At 45.0% G+C, this 18920-nt stretch overlaps 2 protein-coding genes and 1 pseudogene across 2 annotated transcripts; all 3 read left to right on the forward strand.

Annotated features, from left to right (window-relative positions):
- Positions 1–321: 321 nt before the first annotated feature.
- Positions 322–722, forward strand: LOC101758409 (ethylene-responsive transcription factor ERF110-like). The gene is made up of 2 exons (XM_004971607.1): positions 322–334; positions 376–722. Exons 1-2 carry the CDS (start codon positions 322–324, stop codon positions 720–722), a joined length of 360 nt encoding a protein of 119 aa, XP_004971664.1.
- Positions 723–3440: 2718 nt separating this feature from the next.
- LOC105914375 lies at positions 3441–10007 on the forward strand (annotated as a pseudogene).
- Positions 10008–13980: 3973 nt separating this feature from the next.
- Positions 13981–17727, forward strand: LOC101755022 (probable LRR receptor-like serine/threonine-protein kinase At3g47570). Its single transcript, XM_004968175.3, has 2 exons — positions 13981–16821; positions 16966–17727. Exons 1-2 carry the CDS (start codon positions 14064–14066, stop codon positions 17385–17387), a joined length of 3180 nt encoding a protein of 1059 aa, XP_004968232.1. The 5' UTR covers positions 13981–14063; the 3' UTR covers positions 17388–17727.
- The last annotated feature ends 1193 nt before the right edge of the window (positions 17728–18920 follow it).

Raw genomic sequence — 18920 nt, forward strand, 5'->3', positions numbered from 1 at the left:
ACCAAAGGTGCATGTACATCTTTCCGAACCTCGTAAGGAAGCCCTCAGGTATTAAGGAAATCTATACCTAATATTAAAGTGCGGTTGTTTGTTCCAACCATTATGGTTGTTTTGCAAAAAAGTCCCTCAACTTTTTCGTAATCAGCTCGCAGTCCTTGGAATATGTCTTGATGATTTTGCAAAAAGGTCCCCAAACTTTACTGCAATTGGCCGTCGAAGCTCCCGCAGCATGCACCTACGCCACGTGCGGTGCGGACGAGTGTGCTGGCGGTGGCTGCAAGCTCCTCACCACAGCGGGGACCAGGTCGAGCAGCGACAGCGATGACGGAGGGGAGTAGTCCGCATCCGCGTGCCGTGCTTCCATCGTCGGGCAAGCTGTGGCGGCGGTGGAGAGGGAAAGTGAGTACATCGGCGTGTGGCAGCAGTCGTGGGGCAGTTTGGCGGCGGAGATCCATGACCCGCACCTCGCTGTGCGCAAGTGGCTCAGCACCTTGGACACCATTGAGGACGCCACACACGTCTATGATGTCGCCGCCATCGAGTTCCGAGGCCACCACGCCAAGCTCAACTTCCCCGACGACATGGTCCCCGTGCCCGCACCTTCTAGGGTGCCCACCTCTACATACCACTACCACCACCACCTGCCGCAGCCGCTGCCCAAGAGTCTGCACAAGACCTGCGGGTCGAACGCATCGTCGTCGGTGCACATGGCTCCTGGATGACGGCAGCTTCTTGTCACCCATGCCATGATCGTCACATTCTCCTCTTGTTTTCACTTTCGTTGCTTAGCGGATAATGGTGGTCAGCTGCCCTTTGGTCTGTCGTCAATCACCAGCCATCCATCGCTTTCATATGGTTTTACACTAGCTTTTGGGCTTTGACCACACCTCCACACCCATAAAGTGGAGTGATGTTGATCTACTGCCGCTCGCCCTGGCGTGCAACTACTGTCGCTCACCCTAGCACATGGCTACTCACTCGGGCTGCGTGCCCTACCCGCCACCTGGACCTAAGAGGTGAAGGAGAGAGGAGGAAGGGGGAAGGAAATAAGGAGCCGAGTGCCTCTTTGCAGTCAACCAAGTAGATCCATGTGCCAGCGAAGGCATGGCGCCAGCAAGGGGGGGGGGGCGCAGCAGCAGTCGGCAGGCAACGCAAATTGGGGCAGAGGTTGGGACCTCACACCCCCCCTCTCAATGACGTCCATCCCCTTAAGATCCGGAACTAAAGCCTCCACATCTAGCAATTGGGGGCTCAATTTTGCACTTGATTGAAATGATTTGGAGTGGATTATGGAAGGGAAGTGGATGGAAATGAGAAGAGGAGGAGAACGCACTCCTGCTCATGGCGGCCAGAGGCGTTGTGGCCTAGCGCTCGAAGCAGGAATGAGGCTAGGCACAGGAAGGACGAGCGCTTGCCTGGGCGATGGTGAGGATGGCAAGATGCGCAGCGCCTGGATGACGGCGAAGATGGGGCTAGATGCGGGTGGCGCTGATGGATGAAGAGGCATCGACTGGCTAGATGACGATGAGTACGGGGGAAATCGAATGAATGGATGGAGCGGAGGTTGAGCGGTGATTTTTTTTATTTCCATATGTGGGTCCCACATAATAAACATATGGCATCAAATCACCCATAAATATCTTCTACTACTATACTGAGACAACGCACCAACATATGGTGAACCGAAGCCACCGTATTACGAACAAGCGAATAATAACGTGAGAATAAGTAAGGACCTGTAGCAACGCACGGACATTTCTGCTAGTGAGAAAAAAAATTGTTATCTACCGCAGTAAGCACCGAGCAACATAGGAGATCTACTGGATGGAATAGATTAAATAATAAAGGGAAGGGAGAATTGTTTCCTTTTTTTTCCGTGGCAGATCCGACATGTCTGCATGCAACAAGTTGAGGCCGACGTGTCGTGCTAAATCAATTGGATCGGACTGGGGCTGGATCAGGCGAGCTTGGCTGTGGCCGGGATGAGGCCAATAAGGGCGCCGCCCTTGACCTTGGCCTCCTGCGTCTCGTGGATCTTCTGCATCTAGAGCATCCGCTCCATGACAAGCTTGTACTGGCACTTCTCTTAGGCGTGGTGCTCAGGCTGGCACTTCCAGGGGAGGTAGAACTCGGAGGTGCACGCACTGGTTGTGGTAGGCGAGCGGCACCTGGGCCACCGCCATCTCCACCTGCGTGATGATCTAGGGCTTCAAGGAGCCGAACTGCACACCGACCGTTGCTGCCGCCTCCATCTGTCACTTTCTTCCCGTCTCTCTCACCGGCGAGGTCGTTCCATCGATAGATGGGCATTGCGGGTTTGGTGCGGTGTGGGTAGGTGGGGTGCAGCGAGGACATGAGGAACCCTCTCGGAGAGAGAGATTGCCAATCTACTGGGCAAGTGGCATGATGATCCTTGGATAGAGAACTTGCTCCTCCGGAGTAAATCCGACAGATGCCGAGCTGGCGGCAGGCATCGAGTCGAAGTCCACCGACATGCTCCCGAAGCAGAGCTGGATTGGGTTGGCGAGGAAGTCCTTCATGCTCTCGGAAAAAACAATGTCGGGACGGGATGCCATCGAGCTCGCTAGGGAGGATCTCACAATCATCCCTACCTGGCATGCCAACTGTTGGATTTATAAGCCTGATAGTCCACCAGGGGGTTACCCAAGTAGTTGATTTCTAGGTGAGGGCGATTGTGAAACCAAGAACTCGAAGGTGATTGCGAGAACACGAAGGGACACGAAGATTTTAGATAGGTTCGGGCCTCCGAAGAGTAATACCCTACGTCCTGTATGCTGGTTTGTATTGCTTGAGATTGATATGATTGTTGGGATACTCTTGGGGGTGCCCTTGGCCGCTTTATATAGGCTGATGACCAAGAGTTACAAGTCGGTTTGAATCTAATCTACTCGGTAATTAGATGGAAAGTAATCTGAGTCGGACTACAATACGCGTTCCATGATATCCAGGTAGATTTGAACTGTCTTGTTGCTTTGACGTGCACTCCAAGTAACTTCATGTCCTTAGCCCGCACGCCTTAGTCGGGTGGGCCCTAGTTGTTAGGTCTGACCAGTATCCTGAGGTACCCATATCTCTCACCTTGGTGCTCCGGCGATTAGGGTCAACGGCGAGGATGGGGATTGGAAGAGGAGATCAAGGGGACTTTATGGAGATGCTCACCGGTGGTGAGGTGGACGGATTCCAGCCAGAATTTGGCTGGCGGTGGAAGAACACGACAGGTTGCTCAGGTCTTCGCGAGTGATGGTACTCCAGCAGTGGAGCGGCGACGAAGACTAGTGGCAGAGCAGCTCCTCGACATCATGGAGCTCCCTAAGGCTCTAGCTTGCTCCAATGGTCGACGGGCATAGCGAATTGGCCAGAGAAGGCTGGTAGCGGCTCCTAGCTTCGGTGGATGTGGGGGATGGCGGCGCTTGTGGAGGATGGCGGTGCTTGTGCAAGCTGGGAAGAGTGGCGGCGCGAGGCAGGGTAGCAGCAGGGGCACTGTCTCGACTTTTATAGGCGCGTGGGTCCGCGCCTACCTTGGCACGCATGCTGAGGTTCGGCGGTGGCGACGACCAACTGCAGCTACGCTTGGCCTCAACCCGTTGGTGGCCGATGGGCCTAGCGGACCTAGCCGAGCCATCAGCTGGGCTGGGTCGGTGAGGGTCGAGCCGCAAAGACTTGGCCCGATTGATTAGGATTTTCCTTTTTTTTAGAAATGATTTCTTGTAAAAGAAAAATCCAGAAAAATTCTATATAATTAATTTAAGCAACGAAAAAACCCTAAAAATCCAAAAATTCCAGGAAAAATCCTAGAGATAGTTTGGGAATGAGGAGTACAAATAAAATACTTGGAGCTCATGAAAAGGATTCTAGAACCTTCCAAAAATTGGATTTAGCTCTAGAAAAAAGAGAATAAATCTTAGAAAAATCTTGAAATTCTCATAAGAACCTAATGGGCATCTAAACGCATTCCAAAACCTTTGCACTTATGAAATACCAAGATGCATCGGCATGAATGCAACACATACATAGAACTATTATATTTAATTCAGAAAAACACTCAATTATTTTCCTATACTAAATTTCCTGTCAGGAAAATAAATGTTGGAAAAATTTTAAAATTATGAGAAAATCATTGTTTAATTATTATTTTTAATCACATCCTGAAATTTCAAAAATTTTAAGGTGTGACAGATACCCTCAGGTTTACAGAATTTGACATCCATGTGCAAATTGGATCTATCCTTCAATGATTCTTTGGATTTGCACAGTTTTCAGATATTTACTGGAAGGAGCCCAACGGATGAGATATTCAATGATTCTTTGGATTTGCACAGTTTTCAGAGAATGCTCTTCCAGAGAGAATATGGGATATAGTTGATCCGACAATATGGATGCACACAGATGCCTATAACAGCACTATGAGAAGTGGAATTAAGAATTGCTTGCTTTCTGTTGTTTCTCTTGGAATATCATGCTCAAAGAAACAACCTAGGGAGCAGATCCCGATTCAGGATGCAGCCATTGAGATGCACGCTATTAGAGATTCGTATCTCAAGTTTGCCAGATCTCTTTTGGTGGAGCATGGAGTAGTAGCAACAACTCACAGTGATTTCCCACAACAGTGAATACATAGGACTGAAAATGGGCAAGATGTCCGCAGGTGATCAGTTTACCTGAAATAACTGAAGATGTATGAAGCTTCAGCTTTATAATTCGTCCATGCATTTGTTTGCATCAGATATATGGAAGTATAAAATAAGTTTAGAAAATGTTTCAAAATAGATTAGATCAAGAGGTTTTTACTTGTCGTCTGTATGGCACATTTGTTTAGAGAATTCAGTAATATGTATGATTCATAATACAATCAATGCTCTGCAAATTTCAGATAGCACAATTGGAATAAAAAGCTCATTCATTGATTATGTTGCTCTAGGTGACTCAACTTATTGTGATGTTCACTGTAGATTTCTCCATGGTCCAAACGACCTTTGTGATCAGTTATGTTTATGCATTTTGTAGACTTGTAAAGTCTTTCCCTAACCTGCTGACATATCAGCTGGAGCAGAGCACTCTGCCGTTCTGCGCCACTTGCCTCTAGGCAGCGCTTGCCGCTTGGTGGCTGCCGTGGCGACGGGCGGCATCCGTAATTGCTCTATTGGAGGCTGAGGGGCACAATTACGTCTTGGAGTCGCCACCGCGCGACCTTCGGAGCTCGCCCATGCCTCATCGGTACGAGCTCAGTCCCGCGGTGAATGGCGCGCGCATCTGGGGTTCCGTCAGCTGCAGGTGCAGATGGGTGGAGAGCTTAACAGCACTAGGTCTTCAGAAGATGTTGGGTGGGCTGGATGGGGCTTTGCGGCTCTGAATGGCGAGGCGGGCAGGGACGACGGCGGCAGCGGCAGGCGGCGGCACTGGACGCGTTGGGGTGGAGACGACCCGGACCAGGGAGCATTTTTGAAAATAGTCGGATCGCGATCCTAATTAGGAAATGTGAGAAGGGGTGCACCAAATATGGGATGAGATGGAGAGGAGCGGATCAGGCCCAGATCAGCGATCATTTACTATTAGGGCCCGTTTGTTTGGCAGGAATTGGGCTGAATTGGAATTACTTTCCTAGGCCGACCTGTTTGGCTGCACATGGAATTGGAAATCGTCTTTCCGGTGATTTTCACGGGCTGATTTTCTTACTTGCGACACATTCCGGGCCTAAGACAAAGAAATCAATTCCATCCGACTTGCTTCCCCTCCCGACTCGCCTCCCTTCCCCGACACCGCGCCACCTCCCTCTCCCAACTCCCCTCCATCCCGACGCCGCACCCCCTCCTCCACCGCCTCCTCCGGCGCCCCCTCCTCACCTCCCCCTGACTCGCCTCACCCCGTGCTGCCGCCGCCCTCGACTCTGACTCCCCGAGCGCTGCGCCGCCGCCTCTCGCGCCGCCGCCCCTCGCGACCACCTTCTCGACGGCGAGATAAACCTCCTCCAGTTTCCCTCCTCCATCTCGTTCTCCGGCTCACCCCTTCCTTTTTCTTCCTCACCGGCTCACCCCTTCCCCTTGAACAATCCGCAGATCTGCGGGGGAGGTGCCACCGGCAAGCAGGCTGGGAGCAGCTGCAACGGCGGCCGCCCCATCCACGTCTCTACGGACGGCATCTTCAACATTCCGACCACGCGCGTGCTCTCCACTAGCAAAGAAGCTGTACGTCCCAATCCCTTCTGCCCATCCCCTTTGCTACTCGAGCCAGCAAAGAAACTACTAGTTAGTTGCATCAGATTCTCACTGTCAAATTGGAAGGCCATTGCTCTTGCTCCTACTAGTATACCGCACTTTCCACAAAATGCGACACACGAATTTGTTAATTTTGCCGTAATTCTGCTATCAAATCAAAAGGCCAATCCTCTTGCTCTAAACAGTTTCTGCAATTTCGTGCACTATCGATTGCTAGTGCTAATTACATGGAGGGCCTTTGGTACTTCTCTGCTAATGCTAATTATATGTGACATGCTCTGAGATTCTTCATACTGTGTGCTGCCATTAGTTTAAATTTGGTAGAAGCTGAAATCTCTTCGTAGATCATTATGTGCTGCCATTCTGATATCCTGTGGAGTTGCATATCAACTACTAGTGCTAGCATTTAGTTTTATCTGTCACAGCAGTTAAGCATCAGTCAGCCCTTATCTAGCATTTAGTTGGTGCAGCTGTGCAAGTGATGTTCCTATTGTTTTTAATTTTTGTCTTCTGCAGCATTTTGCAGGCTGTCTATGTTTCTGCTTAGTTTCGTGAAATAGTGTAGCATTTTGATGATAAATTAAAACATTCCTTTTTGCATATGTTTAGATGCCTGACAGCAACATAGACTTGGTTAATACAGGCATAGAGCAAATGAGAGAGAGCGTAGGAAGAAGAGAAAAAGAGTGGCTATTTTATTTATTTCTGCTGTCATGAGCATGATTGTGCACTAATGCGTAAGAGACCTAGGCGTATCGTTGATCCGGATGAAGTGGCTGAGAGAAATGTTGCTAGTCGGAAACAAATGCCAAGGAATCTGTACTAAGGATCAAATATTTTTTGCTATGACAGTTTGCGCCTAATTAAGAGATCATTTTCTGACCTATGTGCCATCTTACGTGATAGGTGCGGTATGTGTGATACTGTCGGTAGAAGAAAATGTGGCTATCTTTTTGCTTATAGTGGGCCATGGCACTAAGATGAGGATGATTCGTAGCTCATATAGGTGGTCGCTCGAGCCAATCTACCATCATTTCAATGAGGTGTTGAGAGGTGTTCTATCATTATGCCATGAATTTATCAAGCTTCTTGATCCATCAGCTGTAGAACCTGAGGATTCCAAGTGGAAGTGGTTTGAAGATTGCCTTGGAGCATTAGATGGTACACATATTGACATTTTGGTGCCTTTGGCTGACCAAGGGAGGTATAGGAATAGGAAGCAACAGATTACCACCAATATTTTGAGGGTTTGTGATCATCACATGAAATTTATTTACATCTTAGCAGGATGGGAAGGATCGGCTTTAGATTCACGTGTGCTACGTGATGCAATGTCTCGGGACGATGCATTTCTTATTCCAAGTGGGAAATACTATCTTGTAGATGCTGGATACACCAATGGACCGGGCTTTCTTGCTCCATATCGATCCACTCGCTACCACTTGAATGAGTGGGCTGCTCAAGGGCATAACCCATCCACTCCCAAAGAACTATTCAATTCGCGCCATTCAACTGCTAGAAATGTGATAGAGAGAACATTTGGGCTATTAAAGATGAGGTGGGCTATACTAAGAAGCAACTCATATTTTAACTTACAAAATCGGGTATTCCGTAGTTAGTAACCTAGCTTGAAATTCACCTCTGAATGACCCTAGCATGTAACTCATTTCTACTAATTTTTTGCAGATTAGGATCATTAATGCTTGTTGCATATTGCACAACTTTGTAATTGATAGACAAAGAGATATAGATGACTTACTTATATACACCAAGTTGATCAAGTAATATATGTTGAACCTCATGAAGTTCAAAGTGAAGTGGGCATGATTAGCAATGTTCAATCATCAAATGAATGGAGCAATTTTAGGGATACCAAAGCTAACCAAATGTTTGCTGATTACCAAGCGAGACGTGGTCAATGTATGATAAATTCTATCATCAATGCATGCTCAAATTTATGATATTTGGTGTTGCTCCTTAATATTTTACTGATAACCTTTGTGAACTTTTTTCTTGTAGAATATGGAGAAGGGCAAGAAGTCAGTCTCGAGCAGGGGTTACATTTGTTGGAATGACGACATGAATAAGGCTCTTCTTGACACATTTGTGGAGTACTATAACAAGGGTGACACATGCCAAAATGGGTGGAAGTCTCATGTCTATACAACTTCTATCAAGAATATCCGAGAAAAGTGTAATGTGGATATCACAAAAGACAACATCATGGCAAGGAACAAGACCTTTGACAAACACTACACTATCATCAATGGTATGTTGGAATCAAGTGGATTTGGTTGGGATTGGAACAAAAATAAAATATCTGTTGATAGTGATTCTGTATGGGAAGAATATGTGACGGTAAGTTTCAAAAACCACTGATTTACTTGCTTAACTTGCTTCTCTTTACAAGCAGTTTTCATTTTGTTAGACACAATCACATATGAGGTTATCCTTATTTTACACATGGTATGGTATGAATCTACTAGGTGGGCTTGGCATATAATTGAAAGATTTTTTGTACTCTATCTAAAGTGGCAATGATTGTTTCATCAAAACTTATTGTTCCTGAAAACTTATTGGCATATAATTGAAAGTTTCTATCTATTGTTGAAAACAGTGTGTAGTGAATTATGTTCGTTACCTGTGTTCCTAAACAATTATGTATGCATCCTTGTCCCTGTATGTTTTGTTACTTTTTTTATTGATAGTGTGGCATCTTTAGGTTGTTCTTGAAATGAAAGTATACTTTCACTGCACAAGAATTTATTGGCCAGAATAGTGGCTTGTATTGGTCAGATCCTAGTCAGCAAGTGCACGTCTCCTACAAGGCTGAGAATCTTGCGTGAGGAAACTAGAGAGACCACTAGCATGAACAATGCCTCTCCATACTCTGCAATTTTTGAACTTTAGATGCACCTGTCTCTTTGCTAGAATTGCAAATTAAGTATGAAACATGAATCGACATCATTTAGTATTGTTGTGCAGCACCATACAATGGTTTTGTGGTTTTGTGGATTCTAGAAAAGGATTCTCACAAATGATAGTTGCCAGTTATACCTTTTGTTGCCAGTTCTACAAAAGGAGCCATGGATGTGTTTCAATTTGTAGATATTCATTGTGCAAAATGCGACTAGAGCTTCTAGTACATGTATTTCTAATAGTAGAAGCCATGCAGAAGTTCCTGTATTTGAACTACAGTATGTAAACTGATCTATATGTGTCTAAACTGGTCTGTATGTGAACTACAATGATTGTACTTCTATTTGGGTTCAGTACATACTTGCTCTACACTTGTTTTCTAACCAAGTACATTTATTTTCTGTAGAAAAATAAAGAAGTTACTGGGTACAGGCACAAGACTGTCTTGTACTGGGACTCAATTAGCTTGGTGTTTGGCAAAGGCCATGCTACTGGTGAAGCGGCAAAGACTGTGGCTGAGAGCTCAAAAAATATGAGTAAGGAATATCTTAGTAACAAAGAACCCACATCATCGGCAACTTCAGGAAGTTTAAAGAGGCAACGATCAGGTGACTCTTTTACCTCTATGATAGCTGAAAAAATGGACAAGTTTGCTGAAGCACTCAAGGAGGAAGCCCTAAAGGCCTAACATCAAAAGAAATTCTAGACACACTGAATGAGGTACAATGATTGGATGAAGACACTTTGTTGGACCTATTTGATATCCTGACCGGTGATGCACGCAAGTATGAGTCTCTGTTGGCGCTTCCGGAGAAGATGAGGAAGAGGTGGCTCCTAAAACAGCTCAAGAAGTGAAAAAATTAGTTCATATATAAATTATACTATCAAGTGATGGATAATGTCTATTGAACTTCCATTGCCTTGTAATAATATGTGGCTTCAACTATATGAAAGTTTAGATACTATGTCTGTATTGCTTGCATTGTCAAGATAATATGTTTATCATGATCTCATACTATGTCTGTCATGAAAGTTTAGATAATATGTGGCTTCAACTTGTCATGATTGTAATCTCCTTTGACATGTTGCAAGTAATCAGATATGTCTGCCAGGATTGCATTGTCAAGTATGAATGTATATCAGCATTGTAGGGAGAGAAGCTTATCTGCTTTTTGGAGATAAACATTCAAATTACTGGTGTATGACGGGATGAAATACTCTAGTGTTCACCTGGTTGGAAGGATGAGAGGGAGATGAGAGAGAGAGTTTGGAAGAGAGAGAGGTGAGAGTTCGGATGAGAGAGAAAGCAGCTTAGAAGGATGAGAGAGAGAAAGCGGTATTCAGCTGGATGGTGGAAATTTTATATATTACTAATAATGCATCCAAACAATATTTGGAATTTAATTCTAAGAAAAACTTCCTTTGTACAACCAAATAAGAAAATTCAATTGAATCAAATTCTACGGAATCCATTTCCTATGGAATCTAATTGCTAGAATATGATTCATGGAATGAGTTTCAATTCTAGGGAAACAAACGGGCCATGGTCTTCATTCCCAAGGAAAGCTTGAGGCTCTGCAATATTACACAACAATGAAGTCAAGAGGGTTGATCCCTGAACCAAGGACCAAGATACTGGTGAAAGCTATACATATGAAGAAAGATGGGGCTGTCATAGAAGATCAGTCTGCAAATATGACAGGGAAGAATCTAAAACTGGATCCACGATCTAGACTATTCCATGTTCATAAATAGTTTGCTGTCAGATCTTACTTCTATGTGTCAAAAGAATCTCTTCGACCAGTGTCCAGATCACAATGGTCACACCTTGGGCTACAATAAATCATCAGCAAAGTGTATTGGCATTATGTATCCCAGAAAGTTTTGCTCAGACTTTCAATGCCAGGGTATGTTTTTTATGTCTGATATGGATCAATTGCAGGTACTGTATTACACGCTCGTATTATGAAGGTTATGTGAAATATGACAGATGTTTGTTTATTCATCTGTTATGCATGGCTGTGTCTACTGTCTAGTTGTTGGCTTGTTGCCAACATATGCAGCAGCAGGTAGCTTCAGCCGCTCAGAAGCCCAAATGAAGGATGGCCCAGGCAGAATAGCTATGTCCAGACCCAGAAAGCTTAGGACATGTCTTGCCAGCCTGCAGTTTTGTACTCGTAGCACCAACCATCTCCGGGTTCTGGCCGGTTATATACATGGTCTGGAATGGGCATCCGCTGATCGATTGAAACCTTGAGTTGCTTCCGTGTGTCTTTTGCCATCTATATATTATGGTTAGTCAACGGCATGCAGTACACCCATGCATATGATTGCAGTAGGATGACATGGCGTGACCAGAACCCTTCTTTTGCCAGTTTTAGATTCTTATACACGGCCAACTGACGCAGCAGGGAGTTGCATGCTAAGCAGTTCAGCGTAGGTGGTGAGTTCTCAACTCTGATATGGCTTATGGAAGAACACTGTCACGGTGTCACCTAGCCGGTTGGAGGCCAACCTCTTACTAGGGACAGCAATGGCCCTGTCCGGCCACTGTTTCGTGGCTGGTATTATTACCCCTATGCAGTGAATATGACATGTGGATCTATGTGTATATTATGTCGTCAAAAGAACATTATATGAACCGTTGATCCACCTTTGATTCTATTAATGTGTCATGGTCAATTGATGTCAAACTCTATTATCTTCAAGTCTTACTGTATTGATAAAATCACGATGCTGCTACTGCCATTTTGATGTTTATAAAAGGGTATTGAGAACCTGGTGGGTATCCATTCGATGCGCAGGGTTGGGGGTGGGGAAAAATGAGTGTAAAGGACAGGGATGCAGTATTTAGAAAGATGAGGCTGGCACAGAAAATAGTCTCCAAGTATGGCAGGGAAGAATCTAAAACTGAATCCTTGATCAAGACTGTCCCATATTCATAAATAGTTCACTGACAGATCTTGCTTCCATATTCTGAACAGCTGATGCTGGGCACATAGGAGGTTAACCGGTCAGCGGATCAAAGAAAATCCACAATGGCCTCATCTTGGGTTAGAGACAATCATCGGTAAAGAATCATATTGCCGGATAAGGATATCTGTGATTGGTGGGTGCAGATCCATGCTCATTCAAGAAACACATGATTCTTTACGGATGATCATCTCTCAGCACACCCTGCTGATAAGGTTATCTGAGATTGGTGGGTGCAGATCCTAGAAACAAGCTAGGGCTGAATGCGCCGCTGTACTTGGATGTTGTGGTGACACCGTAATGATTGTGTGTTTAATGGAGTTTTCCATAGTGACTAGCGTGCAGGCCGTCCTCGTATTTGAGAAAAAAATCAATGGGCGAAATATTTTCACCCAGGTAATTGTTGCATTGTATGAATAGGCTTAGATACCTGGTTAAAGTATGGTGCGTGTACTGTGACACAAGAAGATTTATCATATCTATCTATGAATTAGTGTTAAAACTCCTACATAAATATCTTCTCTTATCTCACTTTATGTATATATATGACACAGAAGCACATGTATATCGGCATTGTAGAGATAGAGATGAGAGAGAAGCTTATCTGCTTTTTGGAGATAAATATTCAAATTACTAGTGTATGAGAGGGATAGAATTATTCTATCATATTGTTTATTCAACATCTAAAAAGATTCCATGTTTAGTCATCTATATCGGCGTTGTAGAGAGAGAGACTAGTGTTCATCTGGTTGGAAGGATGAGAGAGAGAGGAGAGAGTTTGGATGAGATAGAGAGATAGTGTTCAGCTGGTTGGAAGGATGAGAGAGAGAGAGAGGAGAGTTTGGATGATAGAGAGATTAGTGTTCACTTGGTTGGAAGGATGAGAGGGAGATGAGAGAGTTCGGATGAGGAGGTAGAGAGTTCGGAAGAGAGAGAGAGGTGAGAGTTCGGATGAGAGGTGTGAGAGAGGTGAGAGTTCGGATGAGAGATAAAATAGCTTATAAGGATGAGAGAGAGAGAAAGCGGTATTCAGCTGGATGGTGGAGACTTCATATATTACTAATAATGCATCCAAACAACATTTGAAATTTAATTCTAAGAAAAACTTTCTCGGTAAATCAAAACAAGAAAATTCAATTGAATCAAATTCTACGGAATCCATTTCCTACGAAATCTAATTGCTAGAATATGATTCATGGAATGAGTTCCAATTCTAGAGATCCAAACGGGCCCTAAGAGAATTGTAGTGATCAACTCCCAAGTTGCAATATATTCTAGGAAATAGGTGGTTATGAGGATGATACCTGCAGACAATACTTTTTATCCCTCAATTCTTACAGAGAATTGCACTATCAACTGCATTTTCATTTGTGCCACGCTGCTCAGCTATAAAAAACGGGGCAAATCGACCAAAATAAATGAATAAACCACATGGTTTAGACTGGTGGCATATGTATGTCTGATGAGTTTAGAATCCCAACAGACCTCTGTTTGCTTATCCAACAGGAGGGAAAAAGTTTACTTACTAAATCAGCTTTGCATGTCAGGCTGCAATTGTTAGAGAGTAGAATTGGGTAATTTGTGAACATAATTGAATCAAAGTTTTGTCTCAGACTAGTAATAGAAAATGGTGATGCTCCATAGCTAGAACAACACGTTCCTACACTAGTTTAAAAAATCCCCTGAAATTGGGAACAATGGTAAAGCCCAAACCATACTTGGAACTTGGAAGGCCGCTGGCGGATGTCAAAGTCAAAAACAGAAGCAGACAACGACGTCTCACCAGATCACGAATCAGATGCGATGCATATACATGTTGCAGGCATTAGCACGCATCCCTTAGGATTAAACAATTCAGCAAGTAGCTCCCCTGCTGACCAAGAAAAGCAAGCTCTGTCTCGCAGCAAGCTCTTCAATACGCTCCAGCCCAGCTCTACCATGGCATTTGCAATGCGCGTCATGAGCTTGCTTCCTGCCACCATCGCCGTGATGATCGCAGCGGCCTCCTGGGGAGCGCACGGCGGTGCCAGCGACGAGGCCAGCGCGCTGCTTGCTTTCAAGGCTGAGCTCGCCGGCAGCGGCTCCGGCATGCTTGCATCCTGGAATGGCACCGCTGGCGTCTGCAGCTGGGAGGGCGTGGCGTGCACCAGCGGCCAGGTGGTGGCACTGAGCCTGCCCTCTTATGGGTTCGCCGGAGCCCTCTCCCCGGCCATTGGGAACCTCACTTTCCTGCGGACCCTGAACCTGAGTTCCAACTGGTTCCAGGGGGAGGTCCCAGCAAGCATCGGCCGCCTAGCGCGTCTGCAGACGCTTGATCTGAGCTACAATGCGTTCTCTGGTACGCTTCCTTCCAACCTCAGTTCCTGTGTCAGCTTACTGCTGTTAGATCTCAGCAGTAACCGGTTCCATGGGCGTATCCCTGTTGAGCTTGGAGACAAGCTAACAAGTCTTCAGAAGTTCTCACTGGGCAACAACAGCTTGACGGGTGCCATGCCAGGATTACTAGGTAACCTGTCATCCCTGAACTACCTTGATCTGAGAAAAAACCACCTCGAGGGTCCGATCCCACATGAACTCGGCAGCATGGGCGGCCTGCAGGTCCTTTTACTCCATGACAACAGACTCTCCGGTGTGCTTCCACACTCCCTGTACAATCTGTCCTCACTGAAAAAGTTGGGGGTAGGAGACAACATGCTGTCTGGAACCATCCCTGCTGATATCGGCGATAGGTTCCCCGGTATGGAAGCTCTTGACTTTTCTAGCAACCGATTCAGTGGAGCTATCCCACCTTCGCTCGGCAACCTCTCTGCTCTCACAAAACTAATCCTTCAAGAAAATGGTTTTATTGGATATGTGCCTTCTGCTTTGGGAAAGTTGCAAAGTCTTACTGCCCTTTTCTTGGGTGTTAACAGGCTAGGAGCAAACGACAGTCAAGGGTGGGAATTCATCACTTCACTGGCAAACTGCTCCCAGCTTCAGGTTCTTGTTCTCGGCAACAACTCTTTCAGCGGGCAACTGCCTAATTCAGTCACAAACCTGTCATCAACTCTGCAAGGTCTTTATTTGGGAGACAATATGATTTCTGGGAATATTCCAATAAACATCGGAAATTTGGTTGGTCTTACAGTATTTGTGATGGGAAATACTTCTGTATCTGGACAGATTCCAGAGAGCATTGGTCAGCTAAGAAACTTGGGTGTGTTAGGCCTTTACAACACTAGCTTGTCAGGCCTCATACCTTCGTCACTAGGAAATCTTACACAGTTGAATAGGCTTTATGCATACTATGGAAACTTAGAGGGGCCAATTCCATCAAACTTGGGGAACTTAAAGAATGTGTTTGTCTTTGATCTCTCAACAAATCGACTCAATGGTTCAATTCCTATAGAGGTTTTAAAACTTCCTCAACTTTCATGGTACTTAGACTTATCATATAATTCATTATCCGGGCCACTTCCAATTGAGGTTGGTACCATGGTGAATCTTAACGAACTGATTCTGTCTGGAAACAAGTTGTCAGGCACCATACCAGCTAGTGTTGGGAACTGTATATCGTTGGTACGGCTGCTGCTCGATAACAACTTATTAGAAGGAAGCATACCTCAATCTCTGAAGAACATAAAAGGTCTTGCATTACTGAACCTAACAATGAATAAGCTATCTGGTAGTATTCCTGATGCCCTTGCTAGCATTGGCCACCTGCAACAACTGTATCTTGCACACAACAACTTGTCAGGTTCCATCCCCAAAGTTCTACAGAATTTGACATTGTTGGCAAAACTGGATTTGTCCTTCAATGATCTGCAAGGCGAAGTGCCAAAAGGGGGTCCTTTTGCAAATGCAACTCACTTGTCAATTGATGGAAATGATGAGCTTTGTGGCGGAAACCCTCAACTTCATTTAGCTCCGTGCTCCACAGCAGCTGCGGGGAAGAACAGAAGGCGAATGTCAAGATCACTTATGGTCACCGTAGCGTCAATCTGCGCACTTCTATTCTTAGGTTTAGTAGTTTGTCTTATCCATTTGATCCACAAGAGGCTCAGACAAGGAAAGGAAAATCAACTCATTCCCACAGCAATTGATGAACAGCACGAAAGGGTTTCATATCAAGCATTAGCAAATGGGACTGACCATTTTTCGCAGGTTAATCTGCTCGGACAAGGAAGCTATGGTGCAGTTTATAAGTGCACTTTACAAGACAAGGGAATTACCGCAGCTGTAAAGGTATTCAACGTGTGGCAATCTGGGTCTACTAGAAGTTTTGTGGCTGAATGTGAGGCACTGCGAAGGGTGCGCCACCGATGTCTCATAAAGATCATCACCTGTTGCTTAAGCATTGATCACCAAGGCCAAGAATTCAAGGCACTGGTTTTTGAGTTCATGCCCAATGGTAACCTAAATGGTTGGCTGCATCCAGCATCCAAAATACAGAGTCTGAGCAATACGCTCAGCTTAGCTCAGAGACTGGACATTGCGGTAGATATCATGGATGCTTTGGATTATCTTCACAATCAGTGTCAACCGCCTATTATCCATTGTGATCTCAAACCAAGTAACATCCTCCTTGCCGAAAGTATGAGTGCTCGGGTTGGAGATTTCGGCATATCAAAAATCCTTCCTGATGACACTAGCAAAACTATGCTGAATTCGGTTAGCTTCACTGGACTAAGAGGTTCCATTGGATACGTCGCTCCAGGTAACAGAAACTAACACTGATATTGCTATGTTCAGTTTTTAACTTCCATTTTGCCAAGTCCAGTTATCTCGGCATGAATCGTTCGTAAGTAGCTTGCCATGAATCCACTGACCAAATAGTTTCTGAAATCTGAATTGACTGCAGAGTACGGCGAGGGTCGCGCCGTCTCAACTCTTGGAGATGTTTACAGCCTCGGCATACTGTTGCTTGAGATGTTCACCGGGATGAGCCCTACTGACGACATGTTCAAAGGCTCCTTGGACCTTCATAAGTTCGCCGAGGCCGCTCTCCCCGACAGAGCCTTGAAGGTAGCCGACCCGGCAATCTGGCTTCATGAAGAAGCAAAGGGGGAAGACCCGGCCACGGTGAGAAGCAGAAGCGAGAGGTGCTTGGCTTCAGTGGTCGGGCTTGGCGTGTCCTGCTCAAAGCAGCTGCCAAGGGAGCGGACGGCGATGCGGGATGCTGCCGCTGAGATGCGTGCGATCAGAGATGCCTTCCTGGTTCAATGTGCAACAGAGACTTGGCCTGCAGTCGGCACCAGCGGCCTTGGAAGCACAGACACTTGAATGGTGGACGGAGCTACGGTCTCTTGACGCACCAAGGAGCCACCGGACTAGCTGCTCTGCAACTAACAGGGTGGAGAAAGCGCCCCTTAATGAAAAGAAAAACAGCCGGTGCAAGGCTTTATACAAAGAATGTGACAGCCACTGCGTGTATCCGAGAGCCTTATCTAATCTACCGAGGATTGTTATGTATGGATGCGTATAGATTATGCACGGACTCCTCCGTCCCAAAATAAACGCACATCTTGCTTCTTGAGGAGTCAAACTTCTAAGTTTGACTAAAATTTATAAAAAAAATGTACTACTATTTATAATGTATAATAAATATCATTAGATTGAGCATTGGGTATACTTTCTTAATACATTTATTTGAAGATGTAAATGTTGATACTATTTTTTATATTCTTAGTCAAATTTAAAAATATTTGACTCATCGAGAAGCGAGATGTGTGTTTATTTTGGGACGAAAGGAGTACCCGTCACCGGGATTAGTCATGATATAAGATTAGTCACGATATAAGTAGGGATTAGCAAGCACCAAAACCCCATTCACTGCCCATCGATCGCTCAAATAAAAGAAACCATTGCATATGGTGGCGATGCGCTCGCGGGCCTTTCTCCAACCTTTCTGCTCTCGCGGGTCTTGAACTTGCATGGAACAGTTTTAGTAAAGCTGCCTCCAACTTTAGGGAGATTGCCAAGGTTCATTTACCTGTCCTTAAGTGGCAATAAGTTAGGATCGAATGATAAGGACGGATTGGAATTCATCACCATGCTGGCAAACTTCAGCCAGCTTCATCAACTGGCTTTTGACAATAATTCATTCATCGGCGAACTTCCTAGCTCAATTGCAAATCTATCGACAACACACCAATTACTCTATATACGATACAATTGGATTTCGGGATTTATTCCATCCAGCATAGGTAATTTGCTTGGTCTAGAACTGCTTACGTTGGCAAATACTTTCATATCCGGAATGATTGTAGATAGCATTGGTCGCCTAGAAGACATGTCCGTGTTAGGCATTTACTACGCTAGCTTGTCAGGTATCATACCTTCATCACAAGGAAAGCTTACACAGTTGAAAACTCTCTATGCGTACGATAGCAACTTGGAGGGTTCATTTCCAGCAAGCTGGGGGAACTTAAAGAATCTTTTTGTTCTTAATCTCTCAACGAAAGTGCGTAACCCGCTAAAGTTTCATGTCAAAGCAGAGCATAAATCTCTCTCAAAACTGCAAAACTATCATAAAGCAGATCAGTCTGAGGGCTAGCCTATGCCCTATCAACGCCTCCCTTCTTGCCCTTTTGGTAAGATTACCCCAAACTAGAGTCTATAATTAATTAGCTAAGACTAGAGCCACGTAGTTCTTGTGGTTGTACTGTTTTCCTGAGTGGTCGCTCCATGTTCCAATTAAGCATGATGATCTTGTATTAATAAAAGGTATATCATAAATAAAACAAGTTTAATCATTGAGTTCATTAAAACCATCACAATCCAAGGTATTGCAACTAAGCATATCTACCTTAAAAA

This window comes from Setaria italica, chromosome V (assembly GCF_000263155.2).
Source record: "Setaria italica strain Yugu1 chromosome V, Setaria_italica_v2.0, whole genome shotgun sequence".
Taxonomy (NCBI): domain Eukaryota; kingdom Viridiplantae; phylum Streptophyta; class Magnoliopsida; order Poales; family Poaceae; genus Setaria; species Setaria italica.

Excerpts from the sequence above, each read along its gene's own strand:
- LOC101755022 (XM_004968175.3), top strand. The coding sequence starts at position 14,064 with ATGGCATTTGCAATGCGCGTCATGAGCTTGCTTCCTGCCACCATCGCC. Across the intron at positions 16,822-16,965 it reads CATTGGATACGTCGCTCCAG|AGTACGGCGAGGGTCGCGCC; the intron begins GTAACAGAAACT and ends AATTGACTGCAG.